The sequence below is a fragment of the Nomascus leucogenys genome, chromosome 10 (assembly GCF_006542625.1).
Source record: "Nomascus leucogenys isolate Asia chromosome 10, Asia_NLE_v1, whole genome shotgun sequence".
Taxonomy (NCBI): domain Eukaryota; kingdom Metazoa; phylum Chordata; class Mammalia; order Primates; family Hylobatidae; genus Nomascus; species Nomascus leucogenys.
Genome location: NC_044390.1, coordinates 41,814,717 through 41,833,344, shown reverse-complemented (window position 1 = coordinate 41,833,344; position 18,628 = coordinate 41,814,717). Strand labels below are relative to the sequence as shown.

Genomic DNA, 18,628 nt, shown 5'->3' with positions numbered 1-18,628 from the left:
CATCACCACTTTACAGCTGAAGGAAGAGGAGACAGAGGTCAGGTTCCCTGACCTCTAGGTTGCCCAGCTGAGGGCACAGCCAGGATTCAAACTCAGGCATCCGGCTCCAGGGCTGCTCCAGGTTACTTTGCATTCTTTCTTTGGAGATCAGAGTTCATGGACAGATGGATAATTGGTTGTTTTAATCTGGACTAAATTTTAGTCATTTGGATAGATTCTGTCCACTAAATAAGAAACATAAGTAAATGACACTTGTTAGCTAACATGAAATAGTGGTAACGTTTATACTCAGCCTTCATAGCCACCCTGTGAGATGGGCAGTACTGCTATCCCTGCTTTACAGATGGGGAAACTGAGGCACAGGGCAGTTATGTGATTAGTTTCCTGGCTCTAGTCAGCTCTAAACCTAACTCCTAGGCTGTACCACCTCATCGCCTGAGGACGAGACTCGCCCTGTGATTGAGGAATGCATGCAGTCTCTCTCGACACCGACGCCCACGCCCAGAAGCCTCGTTGTAGGATAAGGGGGCTTAACAGCTTGGAGGTCACACAGATCTGGGTTCCAGGCCCAGTCCTGTGTGGCCTCAGTTTTCCCATCTGTCAAATGGGGACAATCGTGGCACCCACTTCCCAGTTGTGGAGAGAACTCAGGTGATGGAGGCAACTCATCCTTTTGGGGTTCAGCACAAGGTGGGCATCCCACAGTGGTCGGCAGGCTTGGGGATGGGCTCCGGATCCAGGTCCTAGAAGAGCAGACCCCAGCAGCTTGTGGTTTGAGCCATGCCCTTCAGCTCTCAGTTTCCTCTGCTGACTATCGGTTATGATAAACAGGGTCCCTGAAAGTGAAGTTGGAGAGCTGAGTGCCAGGGACACAGAGGGATCTGAACCCACTCTCAAAGGGTGCCCAGCCCAGCAGTCCAGTTCACAAGGAGAAGGATGACAAGGACAATAATAATGGGCCAGGCATGGTGGCTCATGTCTGTAATCCCACACTTTGGCAGGCTGAAATGGGAGGATTGCTTGAGGCCAGGAGTTCAAGACCAGCCTGGGCAACATAGTGAAACCGCGACTGTACAAAAAATTAAAAAATTAGCCAGGCGTGGTATCACACGCCCATAGTCCCAGCTACTCAGGAAGCTGAGGTGGGAGAATCACTTGAGCCCATGAGGTTGAGGCTACAGTGAGCTATGATTGTGCCATTGCACTTCAGCCTGGGTGACAGAGCAAGACCAGGTCTCAAACAAACAAACAAAGAATGAAGTTAATCATAAGACAATGTCAAGTTCAGAGACCTCTGAGCACTGTCCAGGATTATACACGTGATCTTAGTGATTTTTCCATTTTGGAGCATGTGAAAATGAGGCACAGAGCTGCTCAAGTTTACACAACCAGGAGTGCAGTGCCTGGGCCTGATTCCAGGTTTCCCTGTCACCAGGACCTGTAAACCTGGCCTGCCCATGGGGACACCAGGTGTGTTGTCCCCGACAAGAGCTCAGTGGAAGGAAAGCGTGGAGTTAAATACATATCTGTGGTTTTGGAATGTGTGAACATGCAAGTGTGTCAGCCTGTGCGTCTGTCACCATGGCCAACCATGTGCCTGTTTGCCCAAGCATAGGGTTTGAACCAGTGTATGTGTTTCTGCTTTTGTGGGTATGTGTGAGAGCGGCAGGTTGTCCTTGATGGTGTTTCTGCTTGTGTATCTGTGCCCATGGAAATCTGTCTGTGTGTACACAAGCTTGTTGGCCTTCCTATCTCTGGGACTGTGTAGGAGTGCTGACTGCATGTCTGTACCTTTGGTTTTTTTTGTTTTGTTTTTGTTTTTGAGACAGAGTCTCGCTCTGTTGCCCAGGCTAGAGTGCAGTGGCATGATCTCAGCTCACTGCAACCTCTGCCTCCCGGGCTCAAGTGACTCTCCTGCCTCAGCCTCAAGAGTAGCCGTGATTACAGGCACACGCCTCCACACCCAGCTAATTTTTGTATATTTTTTAGTAGAGACGAGGTTTCGTCAGGTTGGCCAGGCTGGTGTTGAACTCCTGGCCTCAAGTGATCCTCCCGCCTTGGCCTCCCAAAGTGCTGGGAGTACAGGTGTGAGCCACCGTACCTGGCCATGTTTGGCCATGCATCTTTGAATGCATTTATGTGTGGTGTGCACATACTTGTGTGCTTCCGTATGGCCATTTGTGGGTGGGTCTTCACAGAAACATGCATTTTTGTGGCCAGTTTGTGAGTGTAGATGGTGGTGTGGCTATGTCTTTGACTGTATCTCTGTGTGGCCATCCATCTACATGAGCGTGCGTGGGTCTGTGTAGACAGAAACGTGCTTGTTTGGGTATTTTGCGACTGGCATAAGAGGTGCTGGTTTTGTGTCCGGGTCTTTGCGTTTCTCTATCAGTGTGTCATTCTGTGTGTGTCTGCTTCTATGGATGTACACACATAGGTGGTTTTGTCTGGTTTTGTACCTGTATATCTGGGTCTTTGGGATTCTGTGTGTGTGTGTGTGTGTGTGTGTGGTGCATTTCTGGGGATCTCACCGCAGCAGATAGTGCACGCACGCGCACACGCACACGCACACACACAGACCTCTCTCCCGTCCTCTAAAACAGCCATGTTAAGGACCTCACAGAGCACTGGGATCGGGGCTCAGTGGGCTCCTGAGAAGTCAGGCTGGGTGATCTTAGGCCCTGGCTGGACCCAATTCCCAGGGGGCAGCCGCCTCAGCCCAGAAGCTCTTGGAGGCGTGCGTGTGTGTGTGGGTATGTGTGTGTGTGGGTATGTGTGTGTGTGGGTATGTGTGTGTGTGGGTATGTGTGTGTGTGTTCACAACCCTGTCCTCCACAATCCTCCTGGCCTCTCCAGTCTGCCTGCTGGCTGCCTGCTGCTCCTCTCTCTGAACTGAGAGAGTTAACCTAGCGGGCCAGGGCAGTCTGGGCTGGGGGCCGCCCCCTGGCCCCCCTCCAGCCCCAGCTCCAGTTACAGCTGCTGGTTGGGGAGGGCATGGGTGGGGTGGGGCTGGGAGGGGAGCCTGCTGGGGGCGGCGCGTCCAGCTCTGGGCCAGGGGGTCCAAAGTGTTCAGCCCCCGGGGCACAGCAGGACGTTTGGGGGCCTTCTTTCAGCAGGGGACAGCCCGATTGGGGTGAGCGTCTCCCACTCCTTCCCTCCAGGCCTCACCCCTGGTCTGGCTGGGCCGCCTATTTTGGGAGCAGGAGTGGCCAGCCCGAGGCTTCCCAGGCAGGCCAACCCAAGAGGGAGGGAGTGTGGTTGAGGCAGTGGGTTCTGCAGGGTGGGATGTGGGCGACTCCTCCCTGCCCTGCTGGTGCGTGTGCACCCTGGCAGGGTGTGGAGTTCGGACATACACGTGTGTAGGGCTGGTTGCGTCACTGCGTGGGGGGCACTGGAGGCCCAGAGGAGGAGTACTGGATGCCTGACGGTGTTTACACCCCACGTCCTGCTCCAACCAGAAGTTTGGGGAGAGGTTGTTGTTCATGTCCATTCCAGCCCCACTGTGTGTGTGTGTGTGTGTGTGTGTGTGTGTGTGTGGTGTGTGTGTGTGTGTGTATCCCTGCCCCAGCATGTGTTTTCTATCTCTCAGGCCCACTGGGCTGGGCCTCATGTCACTTGCCTGACATCCGATTGTGAAAGATGTCACCCAGAGGCGGGCAGAGGGGCTGTCTTTTCCTTTTCTCGTTGCTGCCCAGGGAGGAGACGGGGTGGCCTTTCCCACAGGGGCAGCCTGTGGCTATGTGGCAGCTGGGCCTCACCCCGGCAGGGCTGTGCGTGACCCCCTGAGTGGGGGAAGGCAGGCTGTTGCCATGGTGGCCTGAGCGAGCAGAATTCCTCCAGGGTGAAGTGGGAGATATTTATACCCGGGGTCAGGCCGGGAGCGGGCGGGCGGAGAGGGCAGGGAGCTGGGATTTCGCGGGGCACAGTGAGGCCGGGCATGTAGGCAGGTGGGACTTGAGCGTGCCCTGCTGTCTCCTGCTCCGTGTTTGTGTGAGGCAGCGCCTCCTCTGCCCTGCCAGGGTAGGTCTGGGAATCGGGGGCCTGGTGTGGGAGGTGGAGGTCCAAGGGAGGCCCCCGGGGACTGTGTGTCTCACCCCTGTCCCTGCTACGTTGTGTTGTTGTGTGACCCCATTGTGGAGGTTGTTTTGGTGACACTGTGTCCCCACGAAGCTGGGGATACCCGTTTCTCTAGCTTGGAGCCACCAAGCTACAGGACGAACACTTCTGTGATTCAGTCCCCAAACTGTCTCTGACTTAATCCCTTGGGTTCAAGCCCTATGTGGGAGAGCAAGGGCACACACTGCCTAATCCGTGGTGTCCCCCCCAGGACAATGGCGTCTCTTGGCCACATCTTGGTTTTCTGTGTGGGTCTCCTCACCATGGCCAAGGCAGGTGAGTGCAGGGGAGGCTGCCTGCTACCCACCTCAGCCCCAGTGGTGGTGGCGGGGACCGAAGAACCAAGTTGGAGACCCCAACCTAGACTGAGTCGACTGGGGTACCAAGAAGTTTGGGGGTCTCCATGTGGGGTCCAGTCACAGGCTGATATTTGTGGGAGGGGAAAGGAAGCCCCAGATCAGGCAAAGATGGTGTGGGATGGGGCTGAATCCGTGTGGGATAACTGGGTCACAGACAACCTGCCGTGAGTCAGGGAGCTGGGGCAGTTAGGTGCCGCCTGCCCCGTCTGGGACAGTGCAGAGGGGGCAGCTGGGACCCAGAGAGGGTGGGCAGCCTGCCTAGATACCCTCAGACTCTCAGCCCAGCAAGGCAGAGCCCCCAGTGGTCTCCTTATGCCCCTTCCTGTCCAGGACCCCAGGAAGCATTCAACCCCTGATTTCTCTCTCTTTCCAGAAAGTCCAAAGGAACACGACCCGTTCACTTATGGTGAGCGGGGGTCTAATTTTGAGAGTCCTGGTGGAGAGCCTGGCTTTTCTGGTCCTTTGATTCCCCCTCGCCCTCCCCCAGAGTCCCAGTATTGATATCTCTGTCATTCTCCTTCCCTCTATTTTGTCCTTCCTCTCTGATTCCACCTGTCTGCATCTTTCCCTGTCTGTGTCTATCTGTGTCACTGTCTATGTGATACCTCTCTGGTTCTCTTTCTCTTGCCTGGGTCTGTCTCAGCATCTCGTGGCCCATCCTCTGCTTCTTCCCATCTTCTCTCCCCTCTGTCCTCCTCCTCCCTGCCTCCTCCCTCTCTTTCCTATACACCCCTCTCTTCTCCCTGGTCCCCCACTTTCCTCCTCTCATATCTGCTCCCCCCTAATTATCTTATTTCCCCCCTTCTCCCTGCTGGTCCTTTCTCCCTGTTCCCTCCTCCCCAATTTACCCCTGTCTTATTCTCTCTCCTCTCCTCCCTGCCCTCACCTTCCCTGCTCTGCTGCTCACAGACTACCAGTCCCTGCAGATCGGAGGCCTCGTCATCGCCGGGATCCTCTTCATCCTGGGCATCCTCATCGTGCTGAGTGAGTGCACCTAGCCCCCGCCCTCTATCCCACTTCTCCCTGGCCCCGCCTCTCCCTGGCCCGCCCTCTCCCTGGCCCCGCCTCGCCCCGCCCCAATCCCTCCCAGGCCTTGCCCCGCCTACCCTGCGTTGGCTCCCGGGCCCCGGGTCTGGCCTCTAGCCCCGCCTCGTCCCCCAAGCCCTGCCCCTCGCGAGGGCGAGCTGGAGCTACAGCGCCGCTTGGCGCCCGCTGGGAGGGAGCCTCAGCCCCTCCTGCTTCTCCACGCCCACAGGCAGAAGATGCCGGTGCAAGTTCAACCAGCAGCAGAGGTAAGACACCCCTACCCGCCTTCTTCGTCCGCTCCTGCTCTGGAGGGCGCCGCGGGTGAGGCGGGGAGTACCCCTGACCCGCAGCCCGATCCCCATCAGCGACTATGTTTAAGCACCTACTACGTGCCATGGCCCAAGCCTGGCCCTGGGACCAAGCGAGGAAAAAACCTCCCGCCCTTCCTGGCCGAGCTCCCAGCCTAGTGGAGGCGGTGGCCGTGGGTTCCAACAGCCCCACAGATAGAAAAATCACAAAGCGTGATAACACGAAGTGCAGGAAAGAAGAAACGGCGGTGAAATGAGATCATCTCGCACGCGGCCCAGTTTAGCTTAGAGTCCTGTTCCTAGCTCTTTGATTCCTCTTCGAATAAAATGTTAAAGCATGGACAATGTATGAATATGTTAGAACAATTATAGATATTATCATAAGTAGTAGCTAGCATTTATTGGGTGTGTACCACGTGTCAGATACGGTTTCACTTCCTCTGGGAGGGAGGTGCTGTTATTAACCCCATTTGACAGATGAGGAAACTGAGGCACAGGGAGGTAAAGTCACTTTGTTCAAGATCACTCAAGTGGAAGATGGGGGGTTCTGGGTTTCCAACCCAGGCCATCTCATGGCAGTCTGCCAAGTCCCCATGACTATCCCTCCCCTACCAACTTCACATCCCTGCCCCCAAATCCGCGGAGGTACTCACTGTTAACCAGTTTAGAAGCCCCCTGCTAGCACTTAAGCTGCTTCTGGGTGCTTCTCATTTCTAGCGGACCCCGAGCCTGCTCTTCGTCCATATCTGGGCCTAGTTACACCAATCTGGGAAAGGAGGCTTGTACTGGGGGGTTCCTAGAAGGGCAGCCTCTCCCTCTTTCCATCCCGAAATCCCTCTGCCTCTGTCTTCCCAGGACTGGGGAACCCGATGAAGAGGAGGGAACTTTCCGCAGCTCCATCCGCCGTAAGTCTGGGGAGACTGCGGGTATTTTGGGGAGAGGGCTGGTTCCAAGGACCACTTTTCCCGGCCCTCCCTGGCTGCATAGAGGGAGGGGCTGGATCTCCCTCCCCGCGGAGGGCGGGGAGTTGCCCCGCCGCGGGCCCCACCTGCCCAGGAGCTGGGGATGCCCCTCCTGAATGACCCCCGATCTCCGTGTTCCCCCCAGGTCTGTCCACCCGCAGGCGGTAGAAATTGCGCGATGGAATCCGGCCAGGTGCTGCAGCTCTGACACAGCGGTGGGAGGGAAGGAGGGAGGAAGGAAAGGCGGGAGAGGGAGGGGGCCAAGTGCCAGGGTTGGAGGGCGGCGAGGGGTGGGGCTGGACGTCCCCCCTCGCCTCTCACCCTTTTCACCCTCACAGGACTCCCCGGGCAACTGACGTCTCCCACGCTCCACCTGCGCGCCCACTGCCCCCTCCGCCGCCCCTTCCCCAGCCCTGCCCCCGCAGACTCCCCCTGCCGCCCAGACTTCCAATAAAACGCGCTTTCCTCTCGACAGCACTTTGTCGGTCTCGGTCCCTCAGCGCGAAAGCCCAGCGCCCCTGGGCCCCAGCAGGGGGCGCCCCACCCTAGAGGAAGGGGCGGGGACGACGGTGGTGGGCGGGGGCGGGGGCGGGGGTGGACTGCACGGGGGCGGGCTCCCCGGGCCCCCATTGGCTGCAGGCCCCCCCACGCCAGGGCTCTCCCCCAGCTCCCCCCCACATCGGTCCGTCCTGCTTCCAGCTGCTGCAGCGCGCCTTCGCCGCCAAAGCATCCAGCAGCCCCCTGCTCCGGCCCAGCATGGCGACCCCGACCCAGACCCCCACAAAGGGTGAGCGTCGTCTGGGGAAGGGGTTGCAGGGGGGCTCCGGGATCTGAGAGCCTAGGAGAGAGGGTGTCGGGAGATTCCAGCAATGGTAAGGCAGGGGAGTTGGGGGAGGGAGGTCCGCTTCTCCTGTGGGCGGAGGCCACTGTAATGCACCCCCCCGATGGCCCCTCCGGGTCTCTGGGACACCTCCTCCCCGGCCGTCGTCCTGTGCCAGACCTGCGGTCGGAGAGTGGCAGTCCCGGGAGAAGGGATGCTCGGACAGGTCGCTATGGCAACCGGGTGCCTGGTCCCGCACCGTGGTGGTAGCAGACGGGGAAGAGATGAGCTTGCAGGGTGGGAGCGGGTGGATCTGCGACCAGAGACGTTCTGGAAGATTTCAGGGTCCCTGGGGTGGGCAAGGGAAGGGGAGGAAGTTCATGTCCCTCTTCTTTCCAGTGCTGTCTCCTAGGGTGTCTGTTTCCTGAAACCGTTGACAGCCAGGTTCAGAGGAAAGGAGTGAGAGCTGAAGGAAGAGACAGAGAGAAGGGATATAGCAAGAGACAGACAGGGAGAACCTGGAAGAGACAGAGACCAAGAGAGGCAGGAGATCCAGAGTCACAGATACAAAGACGCAGGAAGACAAATAGATGGACGCAGAGAGATTCCCAGTGGAGGGGAGAGGCCGAGAGCAGTAGACAGAGATGCAGAGAGACAGAGAAAAAATGAGAGCCTGGGAGATAGCGGGATTGAGACCGCTATGGAGAGAGAAGCAGAGAGACGAGGGAGAGAGACGGACCCATGGGGAGAGAGGGGAGTAGAAAGAGAAGAGAGCCATGTGGGGTGGGGTCCAAACCACTGCAGTGAGCCCCCATGGGTGGGAATGGGGTGATGGGACCCTCCTTCCAGCCCACAGCAGGGGTGTTTTCCAATCCCAGAGGTGCACTTTGGTATACACCTAGCTGCCCCTACTGCCCCCATCAAGCCGCACACTGATTTCCATTCCACACCCATTAATCCAGTTATGCACCCACTTAAACACCCGCTTCCACCGTCGCCCCCAATAGACCCCACTGCTAAGCCTGCTTCTGCAGAGGAGCAAGGCACAGACTGCTTCACGAGGGAGCGGGTGCCCAGCAAGGGTCTCCAGCACTGAGGGCAGGGGATGGACCAGGGGTGCTGAGAAGCCCCTGACAGTGAAGGGAACCCGAATTCCACTTGGATGGCTCCCTCTCTTCAGCGCTTCCCAGCAGGCGGGGGCTGCTGCACTGAGCCATATCTGCAGAATTCCAAGCAGGGCGGGGGGTTGGGGGGGCTGCAGAGGCTGGAAGCTACCCTAGGGAGGGGGGCAGGGCTGAGGCAGCAGGCCTGGCGGGAGCCCAGGGCTTTTTTTGCAGAGGTGGTGGTTAGCAGGATCGATGGCAGCAGACGGGCAGAGGTGGGAGGACAGACTCCTCAACCCAACCTTCTCTGCCTCCCCCTTTCCCAGTCACAGCATGACAGGGGACCGCAGGTCTCGGGAAACCCCGGGGGAGGAAAAGCATGTTGTGCATTGCAAGCCGCTTAAGGAAACTAATTAATGAATTGTTGGGGAGCGAGGGGAGAAGAGGGGAGATTGTATCCCTCCACCCTTCCAGAGAACAGGAGGGAGAATTAGGGGTGAACAGAAGAGGGATGCAGGAGCACAGCTGGGTCCGGGTCCCTATCCCTGAAATGGACCCTTAGCTTGGCCAGAAGCCAGTCCTGCAGGGGCAACAGCAGGAGGTGCAAAAGGAGGGGAGAGGGTCAAGATTGAAACCTGCATCTCACACAGGACCTCACAGGGGACCCCACCCAGCCTGGAGTGCCGGGACCTATCACCTTTCTTCACTTCGCAAGATGCCCCAGTTGCCATAGCAACCACCTCCTTCCTGATATCTCCTTGGCAGCTGGCCAGGAGTAGTGCACATTCCTTTGCCTGACTCCTGGCCCCACCCTTAGCCCAGCCACACCTGAGGGCCCAGGTTGCTGGGGCAGCAGGGACCAGAGGTGGATCTTCTGCATGGAGGAGGATCTTCCACATGGAACACCAGATTCTGGGACAGGTGCTCACCCAGTGGGCTCCCGATAACTTTGGGGAAGGGCGGGTGTGTGGAAAACAGACAAGTGAGACAATCCACCTTTTACAGCCTCCTGCAGCCTAGGACTGCCTCATAATCATTCCTTCATTCATTCATCCCAGAAAACTTGAAGAGCCTTTCATAAATGTCAGGATGAACAGCAGCGATGAGTCAAACAAATTTACTCTCTGGTGGGGAAACTTACACAGAGCACAAGGGACCCTGAAGCAGTGTTTCACCATCTTGGCGCTTTTGAGTACTACCGTCACAATTTTTGCTTTATTCAAATATTCCTCACACTGCTGTTTATTTAATTTTTTTCCTTCAAAGGATTAGCTTTTTTATTTTTATTTTTTGAGACAAGGTCTCACTCTGTTGCCCAGGCTGGAGTACAATGGCATGATCACAGCTCACTGCAGCCTCAACGTCCTGGGCTCAATCTATCCTCCCGCCTCAGCCTCCCGAGTAGCTGGGACTACAAGGCACTCCTGCTACACCCAGCTAATTTTTGTATTTTTTGTAGAGACAGGTTTTGCTATGTTTCCCAGGCTGGTCTCAAACTCCTGGGCTGAAGCAAATCACCCGCCTTGGCCTCCCAAAGTGTTTAGGATTACAGGCATGGGCCACCATGCCCAAACCAGGAATAGCTTTTTAAAAACAATGAGCTTTATTTTATAGCACCGTCACAACTGGAAAATTAATCTTCTTCTTTTTTTTCTTTTTTTTTGAGACAGAGTCTCGCTCTGTCATGCAAGCTGGAGTGCAGTGGCACGATCTTGGCTCACTGCAACCTCTGCCTCCCGGGTTCAAGAGATTCTTCTGCCTCAGCCTCCCAAGTAGCTGGGACTAGCAGGGGCACACCACCACACCCAGCTAGTTTTTGTATTGTTAGTACAGACGGGGGTTTCACCATATTGGCCAGGCTGGTCTCAAACTCCTGACCTCGTGATCCGCCCACCTTGTGTTCCCAAAGTGCTGGGATTACAGGCATGAATCACTGCGCCCAGCTGGAAAATTCATCTTCTTTTTGCCTTAAATTGAAGGCAGCATAAGAGCAATCTGAAGCAGGTGATTTCGCTTTTCTGGGTCTGGTGTCCCCCTTCCAGGAAATGGGGATGAAGATAGCCCCCATATGAAAGAGTTGCTATGAAGATTAAGAGTAAATGCACTGATACCCCTCAGATGCTTAGCAGGGAGGCTGGAATGGAGTCAGGGCTACCCATTGCTGGTAACATCAATAAATAAAGGAGAAAACCAAATAATGCCACAAAATTCTGCCTAGATTTTATTGTCTGCTGAAGACCTGGAGCCCAAGGCCTGTTTTCTCTCAGGTAAAGAGGGAGATTAACAAGGGTTGGAAGATGTTACAGATACCTCAGCACCAACCTAAGACATCCTCTTTAAAGACTGGACAGAGACCTGGGAAGGGTAAACTTACACATTGTGTGAATCATGGTCTTGCTTTGGGGCCACCTCTATCAGTCAGTTTCAGCTAGAGTATGCTGTGGTAACAAATAGTACCAAAAGTCTCAGGGGCTTATGACAACCAGGTTCACGTATACGTCCATCACAAGTTGACTAGTCACCAAAGAAAACTAGAGCAGTCACCATCGTGAACATTCAGGCCACCAGGCTAGAAGTGAAACAGAGCTTTGGCCTGGAGGCCTGAATGTTCCTGAATGTTTAAATGCCCCAGCCTGGAAGTGACAATGCACTTCTACTCACAGTTCCTTGGCCAGAATTAGTCACATGGCCCTACCCAATCTCCAGGGAGCCATCCATCTCTGAGCCTGGAAGGGGGAAGGAGAACACCAATGACATCAGGCATCACCCTGGCACCCTTCACCCTCTCCCCATGTGGCAGACAGTCTGCTGCCAAATTCTGCTCTAGGGAAGGCCAAATATAACAAGAACTGTCAGAGGCATTCGAGAGCCATCAGGATGAACTTGTTGAATGGGAAGGATGTTCTGAGCTCTCCTGCAGGGGAACGTGATTAGGGCCAGGAAGGTGGGAAGTGGAGAAAAGTGAACCCAGAGATACACACACATTTTATCCACATGTGAACATTTCTGAAATCATTATGCGTCTTCTAATGGATGGGGACATTTCACGCGGTAGAGTTCCAAACATATTTACACATACACACCCACACAGGGAAAACTATTACAAACTCAATTTTGAATCTTAAACTTGATGGTGTCTTAGAAATAAGTAATAATGGGCCAGGCACGGTGGCTCACATCTGTAATCCCAGCACTATGGGAGGCTGAGGCGGGCAGATCATCGGAAGTCAGGAGTCTGAGACCAGCCCAGCCAACATGGTGAAATCCCGTCTCTACTAAAAATACAAAAATTAGCCAGCACTGGTAGTGCACACCTGTAGTCCCAGTCCTTGGGAGGCTGAGGCAGGAGAATTGCCTGAACCTGGGAGGTGAAGGTTGCAGTGAGCTGAGATGGCACCACTGCACTCCAGCCTGGGCGACAGAGCAAGACCCCGTCTCAAAAAAAGAAAGAAAGAAGGAAAGAAGGAAAGAAAAGAAAGAAAGAAAGAAAGAAGAAAGAAAGAAAGAAAGGAGAAAGAAAGAAAAAGAAAGAAAGAAAAAAGAAAGAGAAAGAAAGAAAAAGAAAGAAAGAAAGGAGGGAGGGAGGGAGGGAGGGAGGAAAGAAAAAGAAATAAGTAATGTGGGGTATGAATCAGCACAGCTTCCCTGTACTGGATGGAGTGTCAGGAGTGAGTGGATGTCAGCAGTAGCAGCAGGTGCCTGTGGGAGCCCTCAGGTGTTTAGGGAGTGTTTAGGGGAAGCTGAGACATTCATTGGTCCACCAGTGGAAATGGGGTCTGTTTTAACCTCATGACATCATGTGCAAGTGGGAGTGCATCTGTGTATCTCAGGGAATGAGTCCATAGCTTGCATCAGACCTCCATAGGGGTCCAGAACCAGGACTGCCATGTAGTTTGGGTGGATTGTACACTGCATAGAGGATGGTGCTGACTGATGGAGTGAGTAGGGGCTGGAATCCAGCTTGAGCTATGCTCTTCCAGCCTTGCGGCCTGCCATGAGGCCACATCATCCAAACCAAGGGGTCTCTATCTGACTTCCACAAAGAAATGATTGGGCGAGTGGCTCCATCTGGATCCTAAAAAATATTAAGAAATACACTGTTAAGTTTTTTTTTCTTTCTCTTTTTCTCTGCTTCTTTCCCTCAGCTCCTGAGGAACCTGATCCATTTTACTACGGTGAGTGTTGGATCTGGGGATAGGGCTGGACTGGGGAGTAGCTGCAGGTGCTCACAGATCACTCCGGACATGGCTTCAGCTATGGCCACACGATACCTGCTGGGCCACTGGCCATGGGACCATATATATGGGTGTGATTCACATCAGCTGGGTTCATGGGGGGCAGAACCAGATGGGGGAGTGGGGGTGCCTCACACTGTCTCTGAGCCCCCTTCAGGTCTCACCGGGATTAGGCTGGTGCCTTGATGTCGTCAGAGAAGCAGATGAAGGAAACCTTAGAAGCAATGACTCTGAGCCCAGGCTGCCTGGATTTGAATCCTGCCTTATCCACTCACTAGCTGTATGGCCTCGGGCAAGCGATTTTGCCTCTCTGGGCCCTTCTGTAAACAAGGGATAGTAATAGTTCCCACCTACAAGGAACGATACCTGGCGAAAAGATACCTGGCTGGTGCCATTAAATCTCCATGGCACTGAAGCTCAAATAAGTTACCCCAGGCCTGGTAGATCTGGCTCCAGTTTCCCCTCTGAACACCCTCCTGTTGCCCCCCACCCCACCCCTTTGCTCATTCACACTTTTTGCCTAGGTATCAATTTCTCTCCCATCTCAGGACCTTTGCATGTGCCATGATTCTGCAGGAATGCTTCTCCTCTAGCTTTGTACACGGCTGGCTAAGGCTCTCCCTTATTCAGGCCTCAGATCAAACATAGACTACTCTGCTGGGATAGGCCCTCCTGACTCCCTGGCAAAGAAGAGCCACACCATACCCAGCTGGGGTCGCATGACTTGGTTTTTGGGGGGGTTGTTTCTTTAATGCTTTATCACAATACGAAAGTCAACTCCTTGAGGGTAGAGGCCTGGACCACTACTGGTACAGAGTGAGTGCTCCCTAAATTCATATCTCAACAAATACTTAGTGGGCACAGGCTCTATGTCTGGCAATGCTCCAAGCAGCTGGAGACACTGCAATGAACCACCCAGAAAAGAATTCAAGAATCCAAGAATTCCTGCCCTCCTCCTGGACCTTCCACTCAATGGGAAAGAGACAGATATTCAAGAAAGCAAAATATGAAAATTATATATTAGACAAGAATATTATTGGCCAGGTACGGTGGCTTATAACTGTAATCCTAGTGCCTTGGGAGGCCGAGGCAGGAGGATCGCTCAAGTCCAGGAGTTTGAAGCTGCAATGAACTATGATTGTGATTTTTTTTTTTCTTTTTTTAGACAAAGTCTGACTCTGTGGCTCAGGCTGGAGTGCAGTAGCACAATCTCGGCTCACTGCAACCCCCGCCTCCCAGGTTCAAGTGATTCTCCTGCCTCAGCCTCCCGAGTAGCTGGGACTACAGGCCCACGCCACCACACCTGGCTAATTTTCATATTTTTAGAAAAGACAGGATTTCACCATGTTGGCCAGGCTGGTCTTGGACTCCTGACCTCAAGTGATCTGCCTGCCTTGGCCTCCCAAAGTGCTGGGATTACAGGCATGAGCCACTGTGCCCAGCTCTACATAAAAAATTTAAAAATTAGCTGGCCATGGTGATGTGTGCCTGTAGTCTCAGCTACTTGGGAGGCTGAACAGGGACAATCTCTTGGAGCCCAAGAGGTGGAGGCTGCAGTGAGCCATGACTGCACCACTGCACCCCAGCCTAGGTGACAGAATGACACTACGTCTCTTAAAAAAAAAGACAAGAATATTGTTAGGCAAGAATAATTCCTATGAAGTAAAATAAAGAAGGGAATGAGATTGGAAAGTGTGGAGGAGAGGATGGAAAATTCTGAATAGGACAGCCAGAGGTTTTGCTCACAATCAAATAAAGCCCAGACACTGGTGAGGGAAGGAGCCATGTGGATATTTGGGGGAAGAGCTTTCAGGCTGCAGGAACAGCCAGTGCAAAGGCCTTGGGATAGGATCATGCTGGATATGCCCCAGGAACAGTGGGGAGGCCACTGTGGCTGGAGTAGGATTGATGGGGAGAGTGAGGTGGGGTGAGGTCCAAGAAGGAAAGGAACTGGATCATATGGAACTTTGAGGGCCGTAGTGAGGACTGTGGTTTCTACCTTGAGGGCAATGGGCATGAGGAGGGCTCTGAGTAGAGGAGAACCCAGATCTCACTCAAATGTTGATGGGTCCTTGTGGCTATCAGAGGTGGGAGTGCAGGCAGGTCAGCAAGACCCTAGAGAAGGCTGCCGCAGAGGCCAGATGGGCGACAATGATGGACAGAACCAGGGCCAGGGAGGAGGTGGTAGAGGGAGAGTATTATGTATATATCCAGGGTGGAAAGCCCAGTGGGAGAGGGCAGGGGAGGAAAGTAGAGGGTACAGAGGGCAAGGGGAGCTAACGGTGCCCAAGCCCACACCCTACGTCCTCACATCAACCCCCTGAAGGAGTGTCCAGCACGGCCCACAGCCTCCCTGGGTGATTCTGGGCCCCTGGCTGGGCCACCCAGAGCCAGGCTGGGCTCTAGGTGGAGCCGAGGTGCTGTCCCCGCCTCGATGTCCCCCGTTATCTTCCCCAGACTACAACACGGTGCAGACTGTGGGCATGACTCTGGCAACCATCTTGTTCCTGCTGGGTATCCTCATCGTCCTCAGTAAGTGTGACCCATTCCTGGGCTGCCTCGGCCTCCGCTTCCTCTGCTGGCTTTCATCCATATCCTACACCCTATGTCCTGTCTTCTTGTTCTGTCTCTCTCTCCCAACAGGCAAGAAGGTGAAGTGCAGGAAGGCGGACTCCAGGTCTGAGAGGTGTGGCAGCAGTGGGCAAAGAATGGGAGGGGGGCCTCGGGGTGCCTCCCTAGCAGATGGGCAGGATCCGCTGGGCCTGCCATGTGTTTTCCCCAAAGCCTATGGTTATTTAACCTCTTTCTACTTTTCTCTCTCATCTCTGCCTCCACAGCCCAACCTGCAAATCCTGTAAGTCCGAGCTTCCCTCTTCAGGTGAGGGTGAGAAACTGTGTGATTCTGGGAGAGTTTTAGGTGGGGAAGGGAAGGGAACCCTCAGAAGGGAAGTTGCGTGGATGGACTGGACGGAGGGGGTGGGGGTGGGGGTGGGGTGGGGCACCGGCAGACATCACAGGACAATTCCCTAGGAAGCTGAGGAAATTCTGCAGGTGAAAGATGCTAAACCTGCCCAGGTGCGGTGGTTCATGCCTGTAATTCCAGCACTTTGGAAGGCTGAGGCTGGCGGATCACCTGAGGTCAGGAGATCGAGACCAGCCTGGCCAACATGGTGAAACACTGTCTCTGCTAAAAATGCAAAAATTAGCCGGGCAAGGTGGTGTGCACCTGTAATCCCAGCTACTCTGGAGGCTGAGGCAAGAGAATCACCTGAACCTGGGAGGCAGAGGTTGCAGTGAGCTGAGATTGTGCCACTCCACTCCAGCCTGGGTGACAAAGTGAGACTGTCCAAAAAAAAAAAAGAGAGAGAGGAAGGAAGAAAGGAAGGAAGGAAGGGAGGGAGGGAGGGAGAGAGGGAGGGAAAAGAAAGATGATGCTAAACCGTGGGGAGGCTGTGGGATGTGACATGTCCTAGAGTCCACAGAGATTCCCAGAAACAAATGCTCAAGCCTATAAAAGCCAGGACAAGCTGATTTGCCAGGAGAGGAAGCCACAGGCCTGTGAAGAGAAGGGCCCCATGTGGGAGGAGCTCTGTAAATCAGGAGGGAGAGAGAGGGAGCACTGAGGAAGACGACGGGGAGAGGCTTTCCAGACTTGATCATTCAGCCGGGCAGATCCAGGATGAAATAGCCGAGGAAGCGGGACAGAGGGAGGGAGGGAAGGTTTCTGAATAGTTGCATCAAAATAACAAAAAGAGAGATGAATAGAATGCAGATTTTAGAATTCACATTGGAAAAGAACATATGGGATGCAGGGAATGTGAAGATGGAGAAGAAAGCTGGGAAGCACAGGAGGGGATAGAGTGGAGAGGACGGAGGTGTTGGGGAGAATGTGGGAAGGAAGAGCCCAGGAAGGAAGGGGAGGATGGGAGGAGGAGGGCGTGGAGGGTGGAGGAGGGAGAATGGGTGTAAGCATCGGAAGTGTAAAGGGATAGCGAGAGGGATGCAGGACAAGCATGTCGATGAAAGATTCTGACTCCTTTGGGGCTGTTAATTTTAATTATGTAAAAATATCTTGACCTGTTTTTAGTGGAAATGCAGCCTTTCTGGAGACTTGTAAAAAACCAGAAATGGGAATTTCTGTGTCTCTTATAAATTTTTTATAACTAAAAAAAGCATGAGGGGGACACGGGTTATTCCATGGTTGAGGAGTATTTGGTGTGGAATTTGTTTCATGTTCCTTTTTTTTTTTTTTTTTTCTGAGACAGAGTCTTGCTCTGTCCTCTGTTGCCCAGGCTGGAGTGCAGTGACACGATCTCAGTTTACTACAACACTGCAATCTGTGCATCCCGGGTTCAAGCGCTTCTTCTGCCTCGGCCTCCCAAGTAGCTGGGACTACAGGCACACACCACCACACCTGGCTAATTTTTATATTTTTAGCAGAGATGACGGTTCACCATTTTGGCCAGGCTGGTCTCAAATTCCTGACCTCAAGCGATCCGCCCTTCTCGGCCTCCCAAAGTGTTTGGATTACAGGCGTGAGCCAACGCGCTCGGCCTGTTTCATGTTTATTTAATGAGTTTTAAAACATGAACAGGGCACTTATGGATGCGTGGAGCAGCATGGGGGTTGGCCTTGTCACCTGGGGCACAGCTAAAGACTTTGCACAGGTTTCTGGTCTATCCTAGGTGAATGATGGTCTGCAGCGGGTGGGGAATGGGGGAATTCCCGTTGTATCCAAATGTTCAGGACAGGGAGTGTAGGAAAGGAGTGAGGGTGTAGGAGGAGATTGCAGATGGGAAGGGAGATGGGGACTCCCTTTCTGGCAGGGGGACAGCCCCAAAAGCCCAGGCTGGGTCTGGGGTCGCCAGCCCCGTGGCAGGTGTTTCTCTCCATGACAGCAGCCACGAGGTGTCCCCAAGGGAACCAGACATTAGAGTCTGGGAGGCAAGACAGCTCCTCAGTGTTAGCTCTGGGGTGACAGTCCCTGGGATCTGGCTTCCATGGTGCCGGGGAATGGAGAGCCAACGAGCTGTGGGGAGGGAGGCAGTTTCCACCTCTCTGGTGGCTCACGCACCCCCTCTCTCACCAGCCCCTGGTGGCGGCGGCGTGTAACACCTGCCCGAGGAAACTCCGCTGCCGACCCTGCCTGAGCGCGGGAGCCTGAGGACCGGGTGGAGGCGGTGGGGACCCAGCCGCGCGCCGGGAGCGCTCCCCGGAATGAGCCGCCCCACCCACCCCAAGGCTGGAGCCGCTGCACCCTGCTGTCCCTCCCCAGGCCTTGGCAATGACGATCCCCCAAAAAGCCCGTCTGCACCCCAGACCCGGGGCCTCAGGCCTCCAGCTCCTGGGATCTGGGAGTCCATCCCGACCCAGCACCCCCAGCATCCCCGTGTACGGCCCCCCTGCACCTCCTTGTCTCATCCTCGAAGATCCGTCCCCTGGCCCCTCAGTGTCCATGTCTTCAGCTTAATAAATGTGCATTTGGTTTTTTCCCCTGTTCTGTCTGTGTGTTCTCATCTGTGGGGCACGGTGTGGGTAGGGGTGCAGAACTGAACCTGGGGTAGCTCTCCCCTGCGTGCCCGGGGTTTCCCCCTCTTCCTTCTCCTCCCCCAGTGCCCCGAGTTGCCCCCCTTCAATCCCTTCTCCTTCCTCAACACCTCCGGATTTGTCCTTTCCCTTCCTCCAGCGACCCCAGAATA

At 54.5% G+C, this 18,628-nt stretch overlaps 2 protein-coding genes across 5 annotated transcripts; both read left to right on the top strand.

Moving 5' to 3' along the window:
* Positions 1-3,050: 3,050 nt before the first annotated feature.
* Positions 3,051-7,246, top strand: FXYD1 (FXYD domain containing ion transport regulator 1). Of its 3 annotated transcripts, none has more exons than XM_030820186.1 (8): positions 3,051-3,133; positions 4,328-4,392; positions 4,849-4,881; positions 5,385-5,459; positions 5,731-5,767; positions 6,665-6,714; positions 6,917-6,964; positions 7,110-7,245. In XM_030820186.1, the coding sequence occupies exons 2-7, from the start codon at positions 4,332-4,334 to the stop codon at positions 6,937-6,939; spliced, it is 279 nt and encodes a 92-aa protein (XP_030676046.1). In that variant the 5' UTR covers positions 3,051-3,133; positions 4,328-4,331; the 3' UTR covers positions 6,940-6,964; positions 7,110-7,245. The 3 variants fall into 3 exon arrangements, with proteins under 3 accessions (XP_030676046.1, XP_030676047.1, XP_030676045.1); XM_030820187.1 differs by lacking the exon at positions 3,051-3,133 and adding an exon at positions 3,232-3,472 and having other exon boundaries at positions 7,110-7,246; XM_030820185.1 differs by lacking the exon at positions 3,051-3,133 and adding an exon at positions 3,866-4,020.
* A 7-nt stretch (positions 7,247-7,253) lies between these two features.
* On the top strand, positions 7,254-18,426 carry FXYD7 (FXYD domain containing ion transport regulator 7). 2 transcript variants are annotated; one of them, XM_030820183.1, is made up of 6 exons: positions 7,254-7,558; positions 12,840-12,869; positions 15,387-15,461; positions 15,573-15,615; positions 15,767-15,807; positions 18,019-18,426. In XM_030820183.1, exons 1-6 carry the CDS (start codon positions 7,528-7,530, stop codon positions 18,039-18,041), a joined length of 243 nt encoding a protein of 80 aa, XP_030676043.1. In that variant the 5' UTR covers positions 7,254-7,527; the 3' UTR covers positions 18,042-18,426. The 2 variants fall into 2 exon arrangements, with proteins under 2 accessions (XP_030676043.1, XP_030676042.1); XM_030820182.1 differs by having other exon boundaries at positions 7,335-7,558; positions 15,387-15,615.
* The last annotated feature ends 202 nt before the right edge of the window (positions 18,427-18,628 follow it).